Here is a 19,903-nt window from a genome sequence, read left to right as displayed (position 1 = left end):
TCACATTGATTTTTAATTTGTTTTGTTTTCTCACTGATGACGCTTTCTTCATCCTTGATTATCATTCTCTTGCTGATCGCCGTGTATAAAAAAATGGCAGCATAAGAATTGAATTAGGGACTGGTAATTTTATAGATTTATTTTTTTTCTCTAAGTAATTGTAAGATTAGGCTGAGATACTTTTCACCAAATTGAATAACAGGACAGAGCCTTTGCAATTGTTCTTTTTGCCTTACATGGACATACGTCTCGAAGCTTGCTCAGGACAAGGCCATGATGCTGATAATGGGGGAAAATGAGATGTATCCAAGTTTTAGGAATGTAAAAAAAAAAAAAAAAGGATAATTGAGAACATTTTAATGACTTTTTGGAAGTTGTTTTTGCTGTTGTGTTCACCTCATTAACATAGGTTCCTGCCTCACCCCACACCCCCCCCCCCCGTCCACATCCAAGCATTGGGCCTAATGACCAGAAACCAAAGAAAGTATGATATTCAGTGTTCTTTTTTTAAAAAACAAATGTTTCTTTTCGAAGCAGTAAATATGTATTGGAGAGAAAATGCGAGCAACAATAACCAGAAGAGAAAAGTCACTTTTACCCTATCCCTGTATATGGTCATCAGTAATGTTATGTGAACAACATAAAGAAATAGAAATGTTTTTCTGTGACTCATACGGATTCAGCATTTGCTGTATGTCAGACTCTTTTTGGAAGACTTCCTTTGTTAAGGTGTCTCCATCCTGCAACAGATAATAACTCCATTACACAGAGGGAAAAACTGAAGTGCCAGAAGGCTTGTGTGTAGCTTCTTTGAGGTTCCACTGCTCGTACATAGCAGAGCTGGCATCAGAGCTTAATTAGCAAGTGTCAGAGAGACCAGGCACTGGCACACCTGGTAGAGTGCACATGGTACCAAGCACAAGGACCAAGGTTCGAACCTCCAGTCCCCCCCTGCAGGAGGGGCAGTTTCACGAGTGGTGAAGCTATGTTGCAGGTATGTCTCCCCTTTCCCCTCTCTACCTCCTCATTTCCTGTCAACTTCTCTCTGGCATATCAACAACAAAAACAAAAAACACACGCATTGGGGGCTGGACGGTAGCCTCTGGGTTAAGTGCACATGCCATGAAGTTCAAGGACCAGAGTAAGGATCCGGGTTCTTTTTTTTTTTTTGGAGAGGACAGAGAGAAATGGAGAGATGTTGTTGTGCACGGGCCACGGAGAAGAGAGAGAGGGGGTCTGGAGCAAAGAAGAAACACAAATCTTTATTTGCGCTGGCACCTCAGAGTTGGGTGCTAGAGAGGCAGGTTGGGCCACGTGGAGGTAGCAAAAATGGCTGCCTCACTCAGTAACCTTTCCTGCATCTGAACACCGGAGTGAAGCGCTGGCAAGAGAGCAGGATCCGGGTTCTAGCCCCCGGCTTCCCACCTGCAGGGGGGGTCCGTTTCACAAGCAGTGAAGCAGGTCTCCCCCTCTGTCTTCCCCTCCTCTCTCCATTCTCTCTGTCCTATCCAACAACAACGAGAGCAACAACAACAACAATAATAACAACAACGTTAAACAACAAGGGCAACAAAAGGGAAAAAGTAGCCTCGAGGAGCAGTGGATTTGTAGTGCAGGCACCAACCCCAGTGATAACCCTGAAGACAAAACCAAACAAACAAACAAACACCCCAAGTGTTAGATCCCAACCCAGGATTGATTGTTCAGTCTTTGCTGCTACCAAATCATGTTATTGTATCTGTTTTTCATAGAAAGTCTCTAATTTTTTGTTGAATCAAACAGATGAGAAAAATACTGGGCAACTAAAATAATTTATCACCTTTCTGACAAAAAGAATTTATCACCTTTCTGACAAATCAGAAAGTTCTTCATGAGTAGTGAATATATGTTGTTCCCATTCTCTTTACGTTGTCAGTGGATCAAATCTTTGTGTACTAGGTTATCACCTCCTGGTGCTTAGTATTTTTTTCCTTTAAAGTTTTACCTTTTTATTTTTCTTTTTAATTTTTATTTATAAAGTGGAAACACTGGCAAGACCATAGGATAAGAGGGGTACAATTCCACACCACCAGAACTCCATATTCCAACCCCTCCCCTTGATAGCTTTCCTATTCTTTAACCCTCTGGGAGTATGGACCCAAGGTCATTGTGTGATGCAGAAGGTGGAAGGTCTGGCTTCTGTAATTGCTTCCCCACTGAACATGGGCGTTGACAGGCCTATCCATCCTCCCAGCCTGTCTCTCTCTTTCCCTAGTGGAGCAGGGCTCTGGAGAGGTGGTGTTCCAGGACACATTGGTGAGGTCGTCTGCCCAGGGAAGTCAGGTTAGCATCATGGCAGCATCTACAACTTGGTGGCAGAGTACTGGAGCTGAAGGGTTGACATTCCACGTCTGGCATCTCTGGACACAATCCGAAGTGAAATATGCCGAGGTGGTACTGGTTGCATTGATTAGGTTTTGATTAGCTGATGCAGTATCATTTGGTATGAATTGAGAGAAGCATGCAGGAAAGCAAGCCCTACCCCAGAGGCTCCAGGACTAGGAGAAATAAGAGTTTTATAGAGAATAGGGAAGGTTCCTGCTGTCTTAGGGTTTAAGAAGGCCATACATAGTTTTTGTTATAACCTACTTATTTAGAAATTTGGTTTACTTTGCAAATCTCATTGTTAGGATTTGCAGTATCATATAAAACCTCACCATAATTCATGCCCTTTAATGCAATTTACATATAGCTGTATCTTATAAAGTAATGCAACTATTTGCCTCTGTTCTCCCTGGTCTATGATTATAGGTGACTTAATATTTCAAAGAAAAGGTCATTATTCGAAATGTATTAACAGTTTAAGCCCAGTGTTAAGATTCAATCAGGTTACCAAGTTGAGGTTACTTAAGTGCTTAGATCTAAAGAATATATATTCAGAACTGTGGTGTATGCATCAAAAAGTCTGAGACATCCAATACGTTTTTTTCCCTCTCATACTGATTAAATGGGACACAGGCCTATGGTGGCAGGAATGGTGTTAATATGCACTCCTATTAACTTACAGTCTTACAAGCCATTTTTAAACTTGTGATGAATAGTGGTCTATAAGGTTGTAAGACTACAAAGAATAGATTCACACATCGACTAAAGCTCTGGGCCTCCATTTTCACAATGATAACCACCATAGTTGAAGATTTATTTATTTTTATTAACAAGAGAACCAGGGAGAGAGCCAGAGCATCCTTTTGGCATATGTGATATGATGTCTGTGACTCATCTCAAGACCTATTTCCTTCCTTTAAGTCCAGTGTTCTGTCTGCTGTGAAAACTCCCAGGTCACTCATTTAGTCTTGAGTCTACATGGTTATATACTTGATGTTCACTACTAGTCATTGTGCCACTATGTCTCTAGTAATTTTCGCTGCTGTTTGGAGTGCTTCAGGTTCTCTGAGGAGGCGCCCATCAGATCAACTTTCTTTGAATTACTTACATATTGATGGAGTTTGCCATGCTAACAAATGAACTTCATTTTGGTACAGAAGAACTTTATTGTTCAGGGGCCCTCTGGTGGCATACCTGCTTAAGCGCACATGTTACAATGTGAAAGGACCCAGGTTCGAGCCCCCGTCCCTACTTGGAAGGGGAAAGCATTGCAAGTGGTGAAGCAATGTTGCAGGTATCTCTGTGTGTGTTTTCTCTCTCTATCTCTCTCTGTGTGTGTGTGTCTCTGTCACCCTCTTCCCTCTCAATTTCTGGCTATCTCTAGCAAATAAAAAAAGATAATTAAAAAAAATAATTTTATGTTTCACACATTCTTCATCTGGCAGCTATGAATCCACCACTCCCAGTGGCCATTTTTTTTCCTTTTTATTTTATTTGATAGGACAGAGAGAAACTGACTTGGGAGGGAAAATATAGAGAGGGAGAGAAAAAGAGACACCTGCACACCTGTGTCACTGTACATAAAGTGTCCCCTCTGCAAGTGGGGAGCAGAGGCTTGAACCTGGGTTCTTGTACATGGTAGCGTGTGCACTCAACTGCATGCACCATTGTCCTGTCCCCCTGTCTTTAAATATGTTATTTTCTTCTAACACAAAGAGCTGTCAGAGACAGTCTATGATAATGCAACACTGGATCTAGTTGTCAGGTGATTTTTTTTTCTTCTTCTTTGAGGTCCAATAGCTTTACCAAAAGTAACTTAGTATTGTGGTTTGAGTTTCCTAGGTACTTTTAGTATATAGATTCATTTTTCTTAAATTTTGGAAAAGATATCTCCCAGGGGGTGGGGTGGTAGCACAGCAGGTTAAGCGCACGTGGCACAAAGCGCAAAGACAGGAGGAAGGATCCCGGTTCAAGACTCCAGCTCCCCACCTGCAGGGGAGTTGCTTCACAGTTGGCGAAGCAGGTCTGCAGGTGTCTATGTCTTTCTCTCCCCATAACTGTCTTCCCCATCTCTCTCCATTTCTCTCTGTCCTATCCAGCAACGACGACATCAATAACTACAACAATAAAACAAGGGCAACAAAAGGGAATACATAAATACATATTTTAAAAAAATTAAAAGAAAAAGAAATATTCCATTATAGACTTGTTATTCTATTCACTATTTCTATTTGCCTATTTTTATTTTTTGTCATGCTTTTTTTTTGGGGGGGTGGTCCCAGGGTTATTGCTGGGTCTTGGTGCTGGCACTATGAATCCACTACTCCTTGTGGCCATTTCACCCCCATTTTATTGGGTAGGACAGAGAGAAATTGAGAGGAGGGGAAGATAGAGAGAAAGCATGAGAGAGATTGCTTGTGAAGCGTCCCCCCACCCCCTGCAAGTGGGGAGCTGGGGGCTTGTACCTAGATTCTTGTGCAGGTCCTTGGGCATAGTACTATGTGCACTTAACTGAGTTTGCCACCGCCCAGCTCCCTTTTGTCACATTCTTTTGGACAATTTTTAAAAAAAAATCTGTCTACATTCCTTTCTTATAAAATGTCCAACTTTTAATTTGTTTCTCTTAAGGTAGTGCTTCTTCTAACTTAGTCTTCAGTTCTGAAACAATTCTTCTCTTTGACTTCTGTTTCTTTCCTGAGTTTCATCTTGCCATTTCTGAGTTTTTCTTCTTCTGAATTACATATCCTGCCATGTCATGCACATTTTTGTATCCTATAGCTTTTTCTTAATATATTTGAATGATTAGATTATAATTTCCATCTCTTCTGTGGTTATCTTTCTGGCATGTTGTAATTCTGTAATGATGTTATTCTGTTGTTTATTTCCACGTGTTTCTCTGATGTGTTAGCAGAAGGATTGGTCTGGGATTTTTTTTTAATATTTATTTTCCCTTTTGTTGCCTTTGTTTTATTGTTGTAGTTATTATTGTTGTTTATGTCATTGTAGTTGGATAGGAAAGAGAGAAATGGAAAGAGGAGGGGAAGACAGAGAGGGGGAGAGAAAGATAGACACCTGCAGACCTGCTTCACCGCTTGTGAAGTGACTCCCCTGCAGGTGGGGAGCTGGGGGCTCGAACTGGGATCCTTAATGCTGGGCCTTGCTCTTTGCGCCATGTGCGCTTAACTGGTCTGGGATGTTTTTTAATTGCTTGATTTTTGCTGTTGTTCTAACGTCATGGAGTTGAAACTTCTATTGATTTTTAAGAATTATTCAAAATTCCAGTATACATATATATTTTTTTCAAAGATGGGCTGACCTGTCCAGTTTCTCTAATTTTATCTGGTCTGTCTGTCTTCCTACCTCCCTCCCTCCCTCTCTGCCACCAATGTCTAAAAATAACTCCGCCATTCCCAGCAGCCATTTTTATTATTTTTAAATTTTTATTATCTTTATTTATTGGATAGAGACAGTCAGAAATTGAGAGGGTAGGGGAGATAGGGAGAGAGAAAGAGAGACACCTACAGCCCTGCTTCACCACTTGCAAAGCTTTCCTTCTGTGGGTGGGGACCAGGGGCTCGAACCCAGGTCCTTTTGCACTGTAATATGTGCGCACAACCAGGTGCACCACCACCCAGTCCCTCCAGCAGCCATTTTTATCTTTTGATAGAGGATGAGACAGAGAAGGAAAGAGAGACAGAAAGGAGAGACACCTGCAGCACTGCTCCACCACTCATGGAGTTCCCCCCACTCCCCGCAGCTGAGGACTAGAGGCTTGAATCCAGGTCCTGTGTATGGTAGCGTGTACTATACCTTGTACACCGCCATCTGGCCCCTTATCTAGACTTTCTAGTTTACCTCACTTGGCCTAGTCCTGGGCAGTATGGAATCTGTTCCCACCACATTCTCCTCTCAAAGTGGACCTTAGCCCTGAAAAAAGAGATTTGAGGAGTTTGTGAGCTCATGTATCCCAGGGCCTACCTTGGACTCTTTTGAGTTCAGTTACTAGCTGAAGGGATAGCCTTCTGACCTCAGGTTCATTGCTTGGCCAGCCTGCCAGAGCTTGAGTTTTCTTAGCATTCTGAGATCCTTCCAAGGTCTTCTCAAGTTCCCGCCCAGTGTCTTCCCAGCGGACACTGTCTTGGTCTTGGGCCTGTCTTAGATTTCTCACCACCCACTCATATGTTGTGGTTCACAGGGAATGGATTTCATTTGCTTTTGTAGACCTTGCTCGGCTATTTTGGTTTTGCTTCCCTGCTTGTGGTTTGTGTGGTCACATTGGGGCAGATTTCAAAATTGGATCTCTAGCTGCCACCTCCCCCTCAGGATTTCTATGTAGGTGACAGACTGTGGGCCAAATCCTGCCTCCTGCCCATTTGGATGCATGTGTATCATAACAACCTGAAAGCTAAGAACATTTTTTAGCTTTATTGTTATTTATTTACTTTAATTGTCAAGAAGGTAATTGCTAAGGCTCGATTGCCTGCACTACCACTCCACACTCCACCACACCTGGAAGCCATTTTTCCTTTTAATCCCCCTTTCTGTTTTGATAAGTAGCAGAGAGGAATTGAGAGGAAGGAGGATAGAGAAGAAGGGGAAAAAATAGTCACCTGCAATACTACTCCACTGCTCATGAAACTTCTCCCCGCAGGCAGGGACCAGGGCCTTAGAACCCAGGTCCTTGCAAATGGGAATAGGCACACTCTACCAAAGTACACCTCTAGGAACAGTTTTTATATTTTTATTGTGTGTATTTTTTCTGGAAGTGAAATCATATTCTTTCCTTTGAATTTCTAATAGAAAGCAGGGAAAGAACAGGGGCCAAGTGGTTGTGCATCAGGTTAAGTGCACATAGTGCCAAGCGCAAGAACCAGCGTAAAGATCCCAGTTTGAGCCCCTGGTTTGCCACCTGCGGGGGGGGGGGTCACTTCACAAGCTGTGAAGCAGGTCTGCAGGTGTCTATCTTTCTCTTCCCCTCTCTGTCCAGCCCCTCCCCTTTCCATTTCTCTCTGTCCTATCCAACAACAGTGACAGCAATAAAAGCAATAACAATAACAACAACAAAAAACAGCAAGGGCAACAAAAGGGAAAAAGTAGCCTCCGAGCCCCAGTGATAACCCTGGAGACAAAAAAAAAAAAAAAGAAGAAGAAGACAGGGAAAGAGAGGGAGATAGAAATAGGAGAAACATTACAGCACCATGCCACCATTCACGAAGCTTCCCCTGGTACTGTGTGTGGTGCTCCCATTTGGTGACCAGAGGCTAGGCCCTAGGTCCTCTCACTTGGTGACTTTGTATGCTCTAGCAGGTGAGCTGTCTTCCGGCCCTTAAAGTTTTTTTTTTAATTTTTTTTATTATCTTTACTTATTTATTGGATAGAGTCCACCAGAAATCAAGAGGGAAGGGAGGATAGAGATGAAGAGAGAGACACCTGCAGCACTTCTTCACCACTTGTGAAGCTTTCCCCTTGCAGGTGAGGACCGGGGACTTGAACCTAGGTCCTGCATGCCGGGCTAGCATGAGGGTGTTTCTTCCCAGGCACGTGCTCTCTGGGTTGGAGAGAACTTGACTGGAGCCAACCTGGGCTGCTGCTTACTCAGCGACGTGGGAGAGAGACCAGGAACTCGTGGCGGAGCGGTAAAACAATGAGTCTTTATTTATCAGAGACAACGCTTTTATCTATTATCACTGGAGGTGGCAAGTCATAAAAGGAAATGGCTAGGAAAGCGGGTAGAGAAAAGAAAAGAGTGGGCGAAGTAGAACCTCCCTTAGCAACTGTTTGCGAAGGTTTTAACTGGTGAGATTAGTTAATACCCTGCAGGCAGGGTGGGTCTCAGGCAAAACAATGATTATGTAAATAGACCATGGTATCAGCAATGGAGGATGGAGCAGAGCAGGGGGGGCTGGCTTAAGGCCGGACACTTGCATATTGTAACATGTGCCCTCAACCATGTGTGCCACCACCCAGACCCCAGCCCTTAAAGTTTCAAGTGGTTGGAAGAAACTAGGGGCTGGGCGATGGCGCACCTGGTTGATGGCATACTTTATGGTGCAGGAACACCTGGGTTTAAGCCCCCACTCTGCACTTACAGGGGGAAGCTTCACAGGCAGTGATGTAGGTCTGCAAGTGTCTCTTTCTCCCTCTCTATCTCCTTCTTCCCTCTCAATTTCTCTCTGTCTTATCTAATGAGAAGTAAAGGTGAGGGGGAAAAGAAAACTGGCTGCCGGGAACAGTGGATTTGATATATAGTCGCTAAGCCCCAGTGATAGACCTGGTGGCAAAAATTAAAAAAAAAATAAAATAAAGGAAAGAAAGGAAAAGAAAAGAACAAAAAATGCACTTGCATTCAAATTTAAGTGTCTATACTGGAACACAACCTGGAAGCAGTTATTGCTGCTTCATGCCACAACGGCAGAGTTGAATTACTGGGGCAGAGACATCATAGTCTTTAAAGCAGAAAATATTTCTTGTTGCCCACTGACAGAAAAAGCTTGCCCATGGTGGCCCTACAGTATACTTTTTTTTAGTGGCAAATACCATTCCAACTTGTGACTGTATCATAATGTACATAACCAAGTCTTTGTCATTGATTACTTAGATGAGTGCTAAATTCCATTATTATAGGCATCACTTCACAGCTAATCCAAGCAAATCTGTGGTATTGCTTTCTCAGGGTGAACTGTGACAAATATAACTGCTGTACAACCAAAGGAGATTATATACCCTTTAAATTCTGATACTGATGAGTCATCCGAAAAGTATATACAGATTAAATACCAAGGATACTGGTTAAACAAACAACAGTATGTCTATGCAATGAAATATTATGCAGAGGTTAAAAAGTATGTGGTATATCTATTTACTGATGCATACAAGTTTACAGTATATTCCCTTGAATTAAATATCCTGATTACACATGAAGACTCTTTTCCCCCTCCCCCCTCCCCCCGCACGAAGACTCTTAACTCATTAACTTTAAGGTAGTGAAGGCACTAGAATACATAATTTAATTTTTCATAAAAATTTAAATTGCATCAATGTCTCCACTTACAGTACTATATCTGAATGGTTGTTTTGCCCAGTGGAATGTATGTACTTAAAAAAAAAAAAGCAGCACTTGTTTGGTAGATGAGAAGTCTTTTTAAAAAATTTTTACATAAGGGCGTTTTTTTCTCGATGTTCATTGTCCAGTTGTTCTCTGAGATATCCATAATTTCCTTGGGGGTATATAAAATACTTTTAATGTATCAGTTACTAATCCTGTGGCCTATCTTCTGTGTTTTTCTTCATATTATACTTAGGGTGATTAATGATGAATAAAAGGTTTTTTTTTTCCTCTTTATGCACTCGAATACTGGTTTTTTGTGTGTAGAAAGCACTTTTCTATCCCTGATTTATATGATTGTTGCTCGTAATATTTTTTCTGGCACTTTTTTTGACACATCTAGGTCCTTAATCCATAGGGGAATTTACCCACGTCATTTATGAAGTATGCTTTAGCTTTCCTTTTCAAAGACTTAGCCAGTTGTGTTAGTGCCATTTACTAGATAAGCTGACATTTTAGTGCTGTAATTTTTCCAGATTGTTTTTATTAGAAGCCTGTGCATTTAAGATTTGAAGAAATCAGGTTTATTGATTTGACTTACATAACCATAAGACTCATTATTTTTCAATTAGAAGAGTTTTAGCAAACATGTAGATCTCATAACCACTCCAATAAAAAGATATAGAAAATTTCTATCACCACCCTAAAAATGCCTTTTTCTTTGGGGACACAGCACAGCAGTTTATGCAATAGATTTATCATTTTACCCCAGAGGTGCCAGGTTCAATCCCCACCACCTCCATAAATTTTTAAAAAAGGTCATTATAATCTTTTTGTGTGGACAGGTTTTCATTCTCATCTGGGAGTGGGGTTTCTCTGAGTCATGTGGTAAGGCTATGTTTTATCTAATAAGAAAAATATCAGGGACTGAGGGAATAAATCAACTGGTAGGGTGTAGGACTTACATGCATGAGGCTCTTGGTCCAGTCTCTGGCACCACATATGCTCTAATGGTCATCTGGATTTTCTTACTCATATAAAATAAAATTTTAAAAGATCTGTGGTGTTCCTAGTCACAGATGGTGGATAAGAGGGAAAGGGAAATGAAGGAAGCAATCCCATTTACACTTAAACACAGAAATACAAAATACCTGGAAGTGAAACAAAGCTTGAAAGATCTTTCTAATGAAAACTAGAGGACATTGTGGGGGTCAGGCGGTAGGACAGCAGGTTAAGTGCACATGGTGCAAAGCACAAGGACCAGAGTAAAGAACCCGGTTCGAGCTCCTGGCTCCCCACCTGCCAAGGGGGGTTGCTTCACAAGTGGTGAAGCAGGTCTGCAGGTGTCTATCTTTCTCTCTCCCTCTCTGTTTCCCCTGTTCGATTTCTCTCTGTCTTATCCAACAATGATGACAGCAATAATAATAACAGTGACAAACAACAAGGGCAACAAAAGGGGAAAAATATAGCCTCCAGTTGCAGTAGATTCGTAGTGCAGGCATTGGACCCCAGTGCAATAACCTCGGAGGCAAAAATGAAAACAAACAAAAAAAAAAAAACAACTAGAGGACATTGTTAAAAAGAAGTGGGTGACACAGAAAGAAATAGAATAACATTCCTTTTTCATGGATTAGAAAAATAAATATTACTAACATGTCCGTCCTGCTCAAAAGCCACCTGTAGACTCAATTTAATTCTCATAAAATTCCCAATGATGTCTTTTTTCCAGACAGATGAGCATGTCATTAAAAACAAAACAAAACAAAACAAAAACTGCCAGGCTGTTTTCCACAGTAGCTATGCACTTTTGTAATATATTTCCACAAGAGATCGGGTTCCTCTGCATCTCATCAGCACTTGGAACTGTCCCTAGTTTCCACTGTTGTCATTTTACTAGGAGTATTAGGATTACATGCTGCATTTATTAGAATACTGTGGATATTTTCAGCAGTGCTGCCTACCTGGTTCCTCACCGTGTTCTCTCAGACTGGATTCTCAGTCCACCTCCTGTTGAATAGCTGGAAGCAGCTGCATGGTCACCATTGCTCTCATTTCTGGTCTTCTCCTAGTTACCTCTGTATGCTTCCAGAACTGTAAAATCTCAGAGCAGAAAATGAGTTTAGAAATAATCTAGTATAGGTGCTAGCACTTTTTAAAAATACACCACCAGAAAATAAACTGAAGGTCTCCCTTAGCCTCTTTTTTTCTTCATTCTATAGCCTTAAAGATTGAGGAAGAGATACCAGTCCCTCCTCTATTATCTACTGACTTCCTGTGGTGCTGTCTGTTGTGTTCCTATATAATGCCAGAGGATCAAACCCAGGGCCTCCCACACAATAAGTTTTGAGCTCTGTCAACTGAAATAACCTCCAGGCCTGGCAAGTTTTGTTTGTTTGTTTTTGTCATAAAAGGTTAGATAGTAAATATATTGGATTTAGAGAGCCATTCAGTCTCTGCCATAGCAAACTCACCTCTGCTGCTATAACATGAAAATAATGAGGAAAATAGCCAAAAACAATGAGTGTGATGGTGTGCCAGTAAAACTTTATGTAGAGAAACAGACAGTCTGCTGGATTTGGCCGAGAGACCATAGTTTTCTGACTAGGTTTGGTCTAGCAATTTACTTTCCATATGAAGGCACTGAATTCAGGTTTCCCCCTTTCCCTTAATCTATAGGTAGAGTAAGGAAGGACCAGAATATTGATTTACAACATGAAAGACACACTTAAATTGTCTTTCTAATCTACGATTCCCTGTTCTAATAAATCATGCTACACAGAGCAGTTGGCATAAGGTCTTTCAAAACATTTTCACTGCACTAAGATTTTGGGGACATTTAATTATTTTTCCCCACTTTCTTGGAGGGTTGATGGTTTATAGCACAGCTGTTGACTTATAGGTACAACTACTCATTTCCCCATAATAGATGATGGCAAGCTTTCTCCCCAACCTAGGTCCTTTGCTCTCATCATACAGTGGGACCCCAATGCCCCTCCACTCTATCCCTTTCCCATCTTCCCCAGTGTCCTTTGCATTGGTCATAAATCATATTTAGAGGGTATCCTATGTGCCAACAAGGTGTGGGCACAAGCACACACAGGCCGTACCACTCCTCTGTCACCTGCCGAATGAGTGTTCTGGCTTGGATGACAGGACACCTGCCCTGGGGTGAAGGAAAGCAGCAGGGACTCGGGACAGGGTTCCTACACTGTGGCCACTCGCTCTGACTAGGAAACCTGACTGATCCCAAGGTCAGGAGCCCAGGGAGTCAGCAGAGCTCCCTGGACTTGAGTGAGTCAGATCAAACCCCACGGGGCTAGCCACGGGGCCATTCAAACAAAATACAAATACAAGAGCCCATGGGCACCTCAAAAAACCCAATAACCGGAGATACACACTCCTCACAATTAAAAACTAGTCCATAAAATTGGTTGCACTATAGTGCAAGTTTCACCTTATGCTTTCCCTTACGATCCTTAATTTCTACCTATGAATGAGATCATCTAGTACTCATCCTTCCTCTCTGTCTTATATTTTTCCTTAATGTGATACCTTCAAGTTTTCTTTGGAAACCATTTCTATCTGGCCATTTACTTGGACACAAGTTGCTCTTTTGATCTTATTGTGTCTCAGGCAATGGTCAGATTTGAGTGGTATGAAAATGAAGGTAGCAGGCTGGAGACATACAGGACCCACAGGTAGACCACATGCCTTGTCAGTATGAGGCCTTGGGTTATCCTGGCCCCACATAAAAACAAAGGCAGAAACAAATAGAACAGCATAAGTGTGCAGAGTGGTGTTCTGTTTTCTCTGCATAAAAGAAGCTAGGTAGAAACAGTTGAAGTAAGAAAAAGTGTTCTTTCATTCTTCCAGGGACTTTGTTCTGATTTTAGAGATGTTAAAAATGTATTTATTTCTTGTTTGGATACAGTCTCAGCATTCTCCCCTTTCATATTAATTCCTGATTCTTTTACTTCATGAAGTATGCAAATAGAAAGAGACCATTAGGTCAAACAACCAAACTTGGGGCAATATAAACTTTCTGGTCTCATTTACCCAGACCTAAAAATAAGCACTGGCTATGAGTACTGAAAGAAAAAGACTTTGTTTAGTAAAGCCAATATATATCTTTTCTCCCCGTCTCTTCTAGCACTGGAAGAAGTATGACATCTACGAGAAGCAAACCAAAGAAGAAACCGACTCAGTTGTGCTAATAGAAAACCTGAAGAGAGCCTCTCAGTGATGAGCAAAATTGCTTTTCATCTTCACTGCGACCTTGTGATGATTCCGCCTATTCTCCATTTGTTATCTGTGAACTGGGTAAAATGGAAACTGAAACTACTGGACCACTTCAAAACAGGCAGCTCTTAAGAGAGCCACTGGTCGGTTGGTCTGCATGTTGAATGGGGAAGAAAAGGAAAAGAAAAAAAAACACCCCAAAACAAATGGGGACCCTTTGGAGATGAGAGTAGAGTCACAATTCTACCTGAATTATGAAAGCCGGCATTCTTTGTGTGGAGGCTTCAAACTTGGGAACAAAGCAGAAAGCGAGGATGGCAGTGGAGTGAATCTATAAAGAGTTGTGTCAACTTCCTTAGGACTCTGTGCCTGCTCTGTATTCTTCGTGTCAAACAATACCAACAGTGCTGAGATGTGATGGGAACTCTTTAGGTGCTAAAGCTAATACCCAGCTTAGGTCACAGAGAACATCAGACAATGAAATTGATAAAAGGTCTATGTCTATTGTTTGCGATCCCACAAAGTAATATTTCTAGCTATTAAAACTCTGTAACAGTTCCATATCAAGAGTTCTTTCAGCAAGTCTTTCCTTTACTTTGAAAGGCCCAACCCATCTGCATTAGCACCAGTGGTAACAAGCACAGAAGAGACAGCTTCTTACCATGCAAGTACTTTCAGTGCCCATGTGGGGCTTTGAAACTCAGTGAGGGCAGAAGGGCTCATGGGTATTAGAGTTGAAACCACTGCAGCCTCTAGTGACCTATTTTTTTTTTTTTTGCTTTGTTTCTTTTCTTTACCTCTGCTCTACTCCGGCAGATTGTGCTGCCCCTCGAGAGCCCCAGGTATGAGGCAGGGACTCCTTCAAAGAGTTGATATTCTAGTTGGCCCTCCTCCCTTCTTCCCACTTCCTTTATCTCCACTAGTCACTTTTCAGATATGTCAGCTCCCCAGTTCCCACCCCAGCTCCTCCCTCATTCCCTTTATGGGAGTCTTTCACCTATCATTAGAAGCCAGAATACAAATCTGCCATGAACAGCTAGAGGAACAGGGAGTAGTAATTGGCATCTCAGGGGAAGTGTGGCTAGACTGAGAAATAATAGGGAATTCATGCACACTTAGTAACTTCAGTGCATTTATTGGGGGTTGTTCAGCGTTACAGATTACTCTGCATTTTTCTAAACAGGAACGAGGTATTATTCTCACTTAAGAGTTTTGTATTGGCCTGAAAAGTAAAGAATGGCTGTGCCTTTTTCTCTTTCTGCTGAAAAGGGGCATGAACCCTCAGATTCCTCTATCCTCTTATTTTGTTGAATGGTTATTAAGAAGGCTTTGTGTCTTGTTTTGATAGCCAGCATCTAAAGCTCCAATGTCTATATTCATTCTTTTCCCACATATTAGGGTTCCATTCTGGCCCATACACACATTCCCATGTGTGTGTACATACATATTTCCCTCTGTGTATGTATTACCTCTGTTCCTCCTATGTCCACCAAACTTAAAGAAGTATGGAAATGAGAAGTCCCTCCCAATATGTCTCTCCCACACACCCAGACTCAAATAATTGGTGGGAACATGAGAATGTTATAATACAAGCTCTTGACTAAACACTCAACCATTTGTATTAATAAAATGATACTACTACTCACAATTATTTTTTAAATTACTTCTGAGCTTTCTTTAATTGTTGTATTAAGGAAGTAATGGTTTCCAAGACAGCTATCACATGGGTACAGTTTCTCATCCTTCGGTGATAACTGTCTGCACACCACTCCCACCATCAAACTAGGTCTTCCTCTGCCACCATGTACTGGGTTCTCAGCATCCTCTCACCTCCCTCCAATTCTTGCTGTTAGGAGCAAAGACACCAGAGATCCCTGTTCTCTGCTGGCTTGAGACAAAATGGTGACCTCTCTGCACCACAGCAGAGGAGTCTTGTGTCCTGGATTTTCTGAAGAAAGTGGGGTGCCTGGCACCTTGTGTGTGTGTGTGTGTGTGTGTCTGTTTTTGAAGACAGACTAAGCTTGGGGAACAGGCAGATGGGCTGTTCCATTTTCTCTCCTATTCTCTGGAAATAACCTTTTGCTTTTATTCTGTAGGTTATGAAATGACTTCTTAACCAGCTCATCTACAGTTTTGGGAAGCAAACCCCCTTAATGTCTCACCTAAAGAAACCAAGTCATGTTTACTGTTATCCTCATTGGATGGCAGTGAGCAGAGTGCTTGATACTCTCATCACGAGGAACTACTAAGGCTGACTAGTCGTGAAGCCAGGGAGAGAGGAAATCATATTTTCTTTCCAGCTTTCTCTTTTAGCAGTAAAATAATTGTGGGGGAGTGGGGCCAGGGGCTTATGGGAATGCCTGTGGCTGTTTTATAATAGCTGAGAAGGGATCCATAGGTCTTAGGAACTCCTGGAGACTTCAACACATCAGTGGGATTCCCATCCTCTGTTGGGAACTGGTAGGTTTGGTTGCATGTTTGTGTCTAACCCTCCACATTCCTCAGTAACTCCACGGTAAGGATGGGTGTTCTTTCAACCGGAGAAGTTTGTCTTCACCTGTCCACTGTGCATGAAACGACAATGCTAGTAGCAAGTCTGGTGACACCTTCAACTCGGGTTATTTTGTGTTTCACTTCTTAAAGGAAAGCTCAAGTCCAGTAATTATCTGAACTGTATTTTCCTATGTTACCCAAATGTTTTCCTTTGATTTTATTTTTTGGGGGAAACGGTTGTGGGGGGGTTGAGGGTGGGAGACTTGGAGTTAAAAAAATAAACATTGCAAAAAACTTCTAGTACCGCTGCTTTCTCTTACAGTCATAATTTATTGTAAGTTTCCTATCTATTCTTGGTACACCTGCACTTTCTTTGTATTTAAGTTACTTTTTATGTTGAGAGAGTAAGCGAAGCACTGATGTTATGTAATGTGTAGACTGAGTACAGGCTCTCATAGATGCACACACACACACACACACACACACACACACACACACACACACAAAGTGCTTTACTTACTGAGATACCTACCTTTCTCCTACCTTAGTTGCTGTTAAGGGCACTTAGTTTAATGCAGTACACCCTTCACAAGCAATATCTAAAGATGATTGGTATGGTTAAGGGAAATGGAGAACTGGGCCTTCCTAGTGCTAAGCTTATAGTAGAGTGCAGTATCCCTAAGGAAACTTTCATGGTATCCACATAGGAAGAGAACATCTAGTTGGAAAAGTTACCCTATTGCAGGCTAGATTTGAGACAGAGAAATCAGTTTTTCAAAAGTTGTCCTCTTGGGCTAGAGAAATACTCACTAGATAGGGTGACATGCCTTGTGTGCTTGACCTAAGTTTAAGCGCTAGGTACCACTTGGGAAGTGACATGGCACTGAGGGGGGACTCTGGTGCTTTGGTGACTCACTGTCTGAATGGAAAAATGGTCAAGAAGTGGTGAGATTATGCGTGCATGAGACCCAGGCTTGACAAAAAATTAAGGGAAACAAAACAGTTGTTCTCTTAAGAAATGGTGTGGTGTCATGTTTTCACTTGCTCTTAACCAAAAGGCCAAGAAGCAATATGGTTTCACATTTTCTGTGTGACAGAAGATGGTTTGCATGCCACGTAGACTGCTTTTCTTGTTTTTGTTAAGCTCTAGGAAGGGGTCCTCAGCCAGGCTGTGTTTGTTAATAACCCTGAAATCTTCCCAGGAGGCCAAATTTTAGGGTGTGGATAGGGGATGATGATCTTGGTGGAATAAGTTTATGGCTGTCTATAATCATCCAAGAAGATTTTTGGAAAATCCATCACCAGGTAAATATGTTTTTTTCCTTTTCTTCTTTTCTCTTTTTAAATACAAACCACTTTTGATTTTTAATATAGCAATGCTGTTAGGACAGAAAACACTTCACTGAGGACCCTTGAGATTGTCTATCTGTCTGAGATCTATGGGAAACAGTCTATACTCACTAACAGATTCTCTCCATCTCAGAGGGAGGAGAGCCAAGATGATCTAAGCACATTTGTTTTCCAAAATCATTTACCCTTTTTGTTAATTCCATGAACTCCTACTTTTTCTTTCAAGTGCAGTGCTGTGCTCGCATGAGGAGCAGTTTACTGTACTTGAATATTAATCATTTTAAAGAAAGCAAGAGAACAAGAACATTTATTTCCAAGACCATTTTCTTTTCAACCCTAAGATGAAATCAAGCAATAATTTATTTTAAATAAGTGCTGTAGCTACATCTTGGCATTACTTTTTTACTTTCAACAAGGGAGGTATTTTACTGACATTTGGATAGGCTCAGATATTTTTGACATCGATCCCTGAGATGATTTCTTCCTCAAGGTTTCTTGGCCTTGAACTGTCTTTACTAATGGTCACATTTTCAGCCTCTCACTGGCAACAGAAAAATATTGCATTGCTCATTTTTAGTATTTATTAGGTTGACCGTTATATAAGAAAGATTGTTTACTCTAGCATGACAAGGTACATATGTTGTTTTGCTCATCCTTGTGTGTGTGAGTCTCATGAGCTAGGAGGCATTAGTATTTTTGCTTTACAGATGAAGACAAAATACACAGTGGTTGAGTGGTGTGTGTGTGAGAGAGAGAGAGAGAGGGAGAGGGAGAGGGAACAAGTAGGAACACACACAAGGTAACTGAGACAGAATCGGAAAACAAGGTAGCCCTCACTTTAAAGAACGTATGGCATAACCTATGATGTGTTCATTCCTGCTGAAGAGGTAGCTACCTAAAGGAGAGATATATCTCCGTGAGTCGGGCAGTAGCACAGCGGGTTAAGCGCACGTGGCACAAAGAGCAAGGACTGGCAAAAGGATCCCAGTTCGAGCCCCCGGCTCCCCACCTGCAGGGAGTCGCTTCACAAGTGGTGAAGCAGGTCTGCAGGTGTCTTTCTCTCCCCCTTCTGTCTTCCCGTCCTCTCTCCATTTCTCTCTGTCCTATCTAACAATGACAACATCAATAACAACAATAATAACTACATCAATGAAAAACAACAAGGGCAACAAAAGGGAAAATAAATTTAAAAAACACTAAAAAAAAAAAAAAGAAGAGATATCTCAGATCATTGCCAAATTGCTCATCAACTAGGAGGTTGAGAATGTAAAACAAGCACTCCACAGTTTCTTAAGATGCATCTATGAATTCATTCATGTATAAGCTAAGCACGTGAAATTAAGTGACTAGGATTTGGCTTAGTTTGGGGTTGTCCAAAAAAAAAATCACGATGCATTTTTGCATAGAAGAACATAGAAAAATACATCATGACTTTTCTTATAACCTAATAGTAGGTAGGGGAGGCCACTTTGTAGAGGAAAGTTAAGGCTAGATGAGAATCTAGGAGTTCTAAATGATCTGGGGCAGGTATTACTCCCTGGCTTCATCTGCTTCTCCATCTAGGAAAACGAAGAGGTTACGTTCAGCAATTAATTATCCCATCTGCAACTCATAAGGATGGTTAGAAGTTGTGGAGCTCCTTTGGAAGTGACAATCTGTGCTTCAAACAATAGCAATACCATGGGCAGCTCCCTCCCTTTCTGGGCACCAGTGTTCTCTTATATAAACGGATGTGGGCTGGGATTCGCTCTATTAATTCCAGTATCCAACAAAAAAGCTATGGTGATGATTTTGGTTTCGTGTATCAAGAAAATGTGATTTTGGTTTCGTGTCTCAAGAAAATGTGTGTTTACATTCACCTCCTACTCTTGCTACAGAAAGTATTGAGCTATTAGCAGCAACTGCTAGAAATAATCAGAAGAGTAGGTCCTTGCAAAAAACAAGACTATTATTTGTTATTTGCCAGTGATTCACAAAGTTAGAAGATAGCAGAGCATAGTTCTCTCTCTCTCTCTCTCTCTCTCTCTCTCTCTCTCTCTCTCTCACACACACACACACACACACACACACACACACACGTTACCACATCTACCACTAAAGTCCTGTGTCTCCTCCCTCTGAAAGCTGCCGTCATTCTCACAAAGTCTAAGACTCAGTTCAGTTACTTTTTTTATGTGCGTTCATTCACTTTAGTCATTTATATTCTACATATGAGTGGAACCACCCAGTAGTAGTCTTTCACCTCCTTATTTACATCACTAAGCACAGTCACTTCCTATTCCATCCAATTTGTCCTGAAGGACATGGTTTCACCTGTTTTAATTGCAGAGTAGTGTTCCATTGGGCAGGGGAGATTATATATATATATATATATATATATATATATATATATATATATATATATATATCCCA

General features: G+C 41.4%; 1 protein-coding gene across 1 annotated transcript in view; it reads left to right on the top strand.

The window, feature by feature from the left end:
* IL13RA1 (interleukin 13 receptor subunit alpha 1) overlaps positions 1-15,296 on the top strand; it is an 86,854-nt gene extending 71,558 nt beyond the window's left edge. Inside the window, exon 14 of the mRNA XM_060182653.1 lies at positions 13,560-15,296. Coding sequence (XP_060038636.1) covers positions 13,560-13,652 — 93 coding nt within the window. The 3' untranslated portion in view covers positions 13,653-15,296. The remainder of the gene's footprint in view (positions 1-13,559) is intronic.
* The last annotated feature ends 4,607 nt before the right edge of the window (positions 15,297-19,903 follow it).

This window comes from Erinaceus europaeus, chromosome X (genome assembly GCF_950295315.1).
Source record: "Erinaceus europaeus chromosome X, mEriEur2.1, whole genome shotgun sequence".
NCBI lineage: Eukaryota > Metazoa > Chordata > Mammalia > Eulipotyphla > Erinaceidae > Erinaceus > Erinaceus europaeus.
Note: the sequence above shows the minus strand (reverse complement) of the source record. Positions and strands in the feature narration are given on the sequence as shown.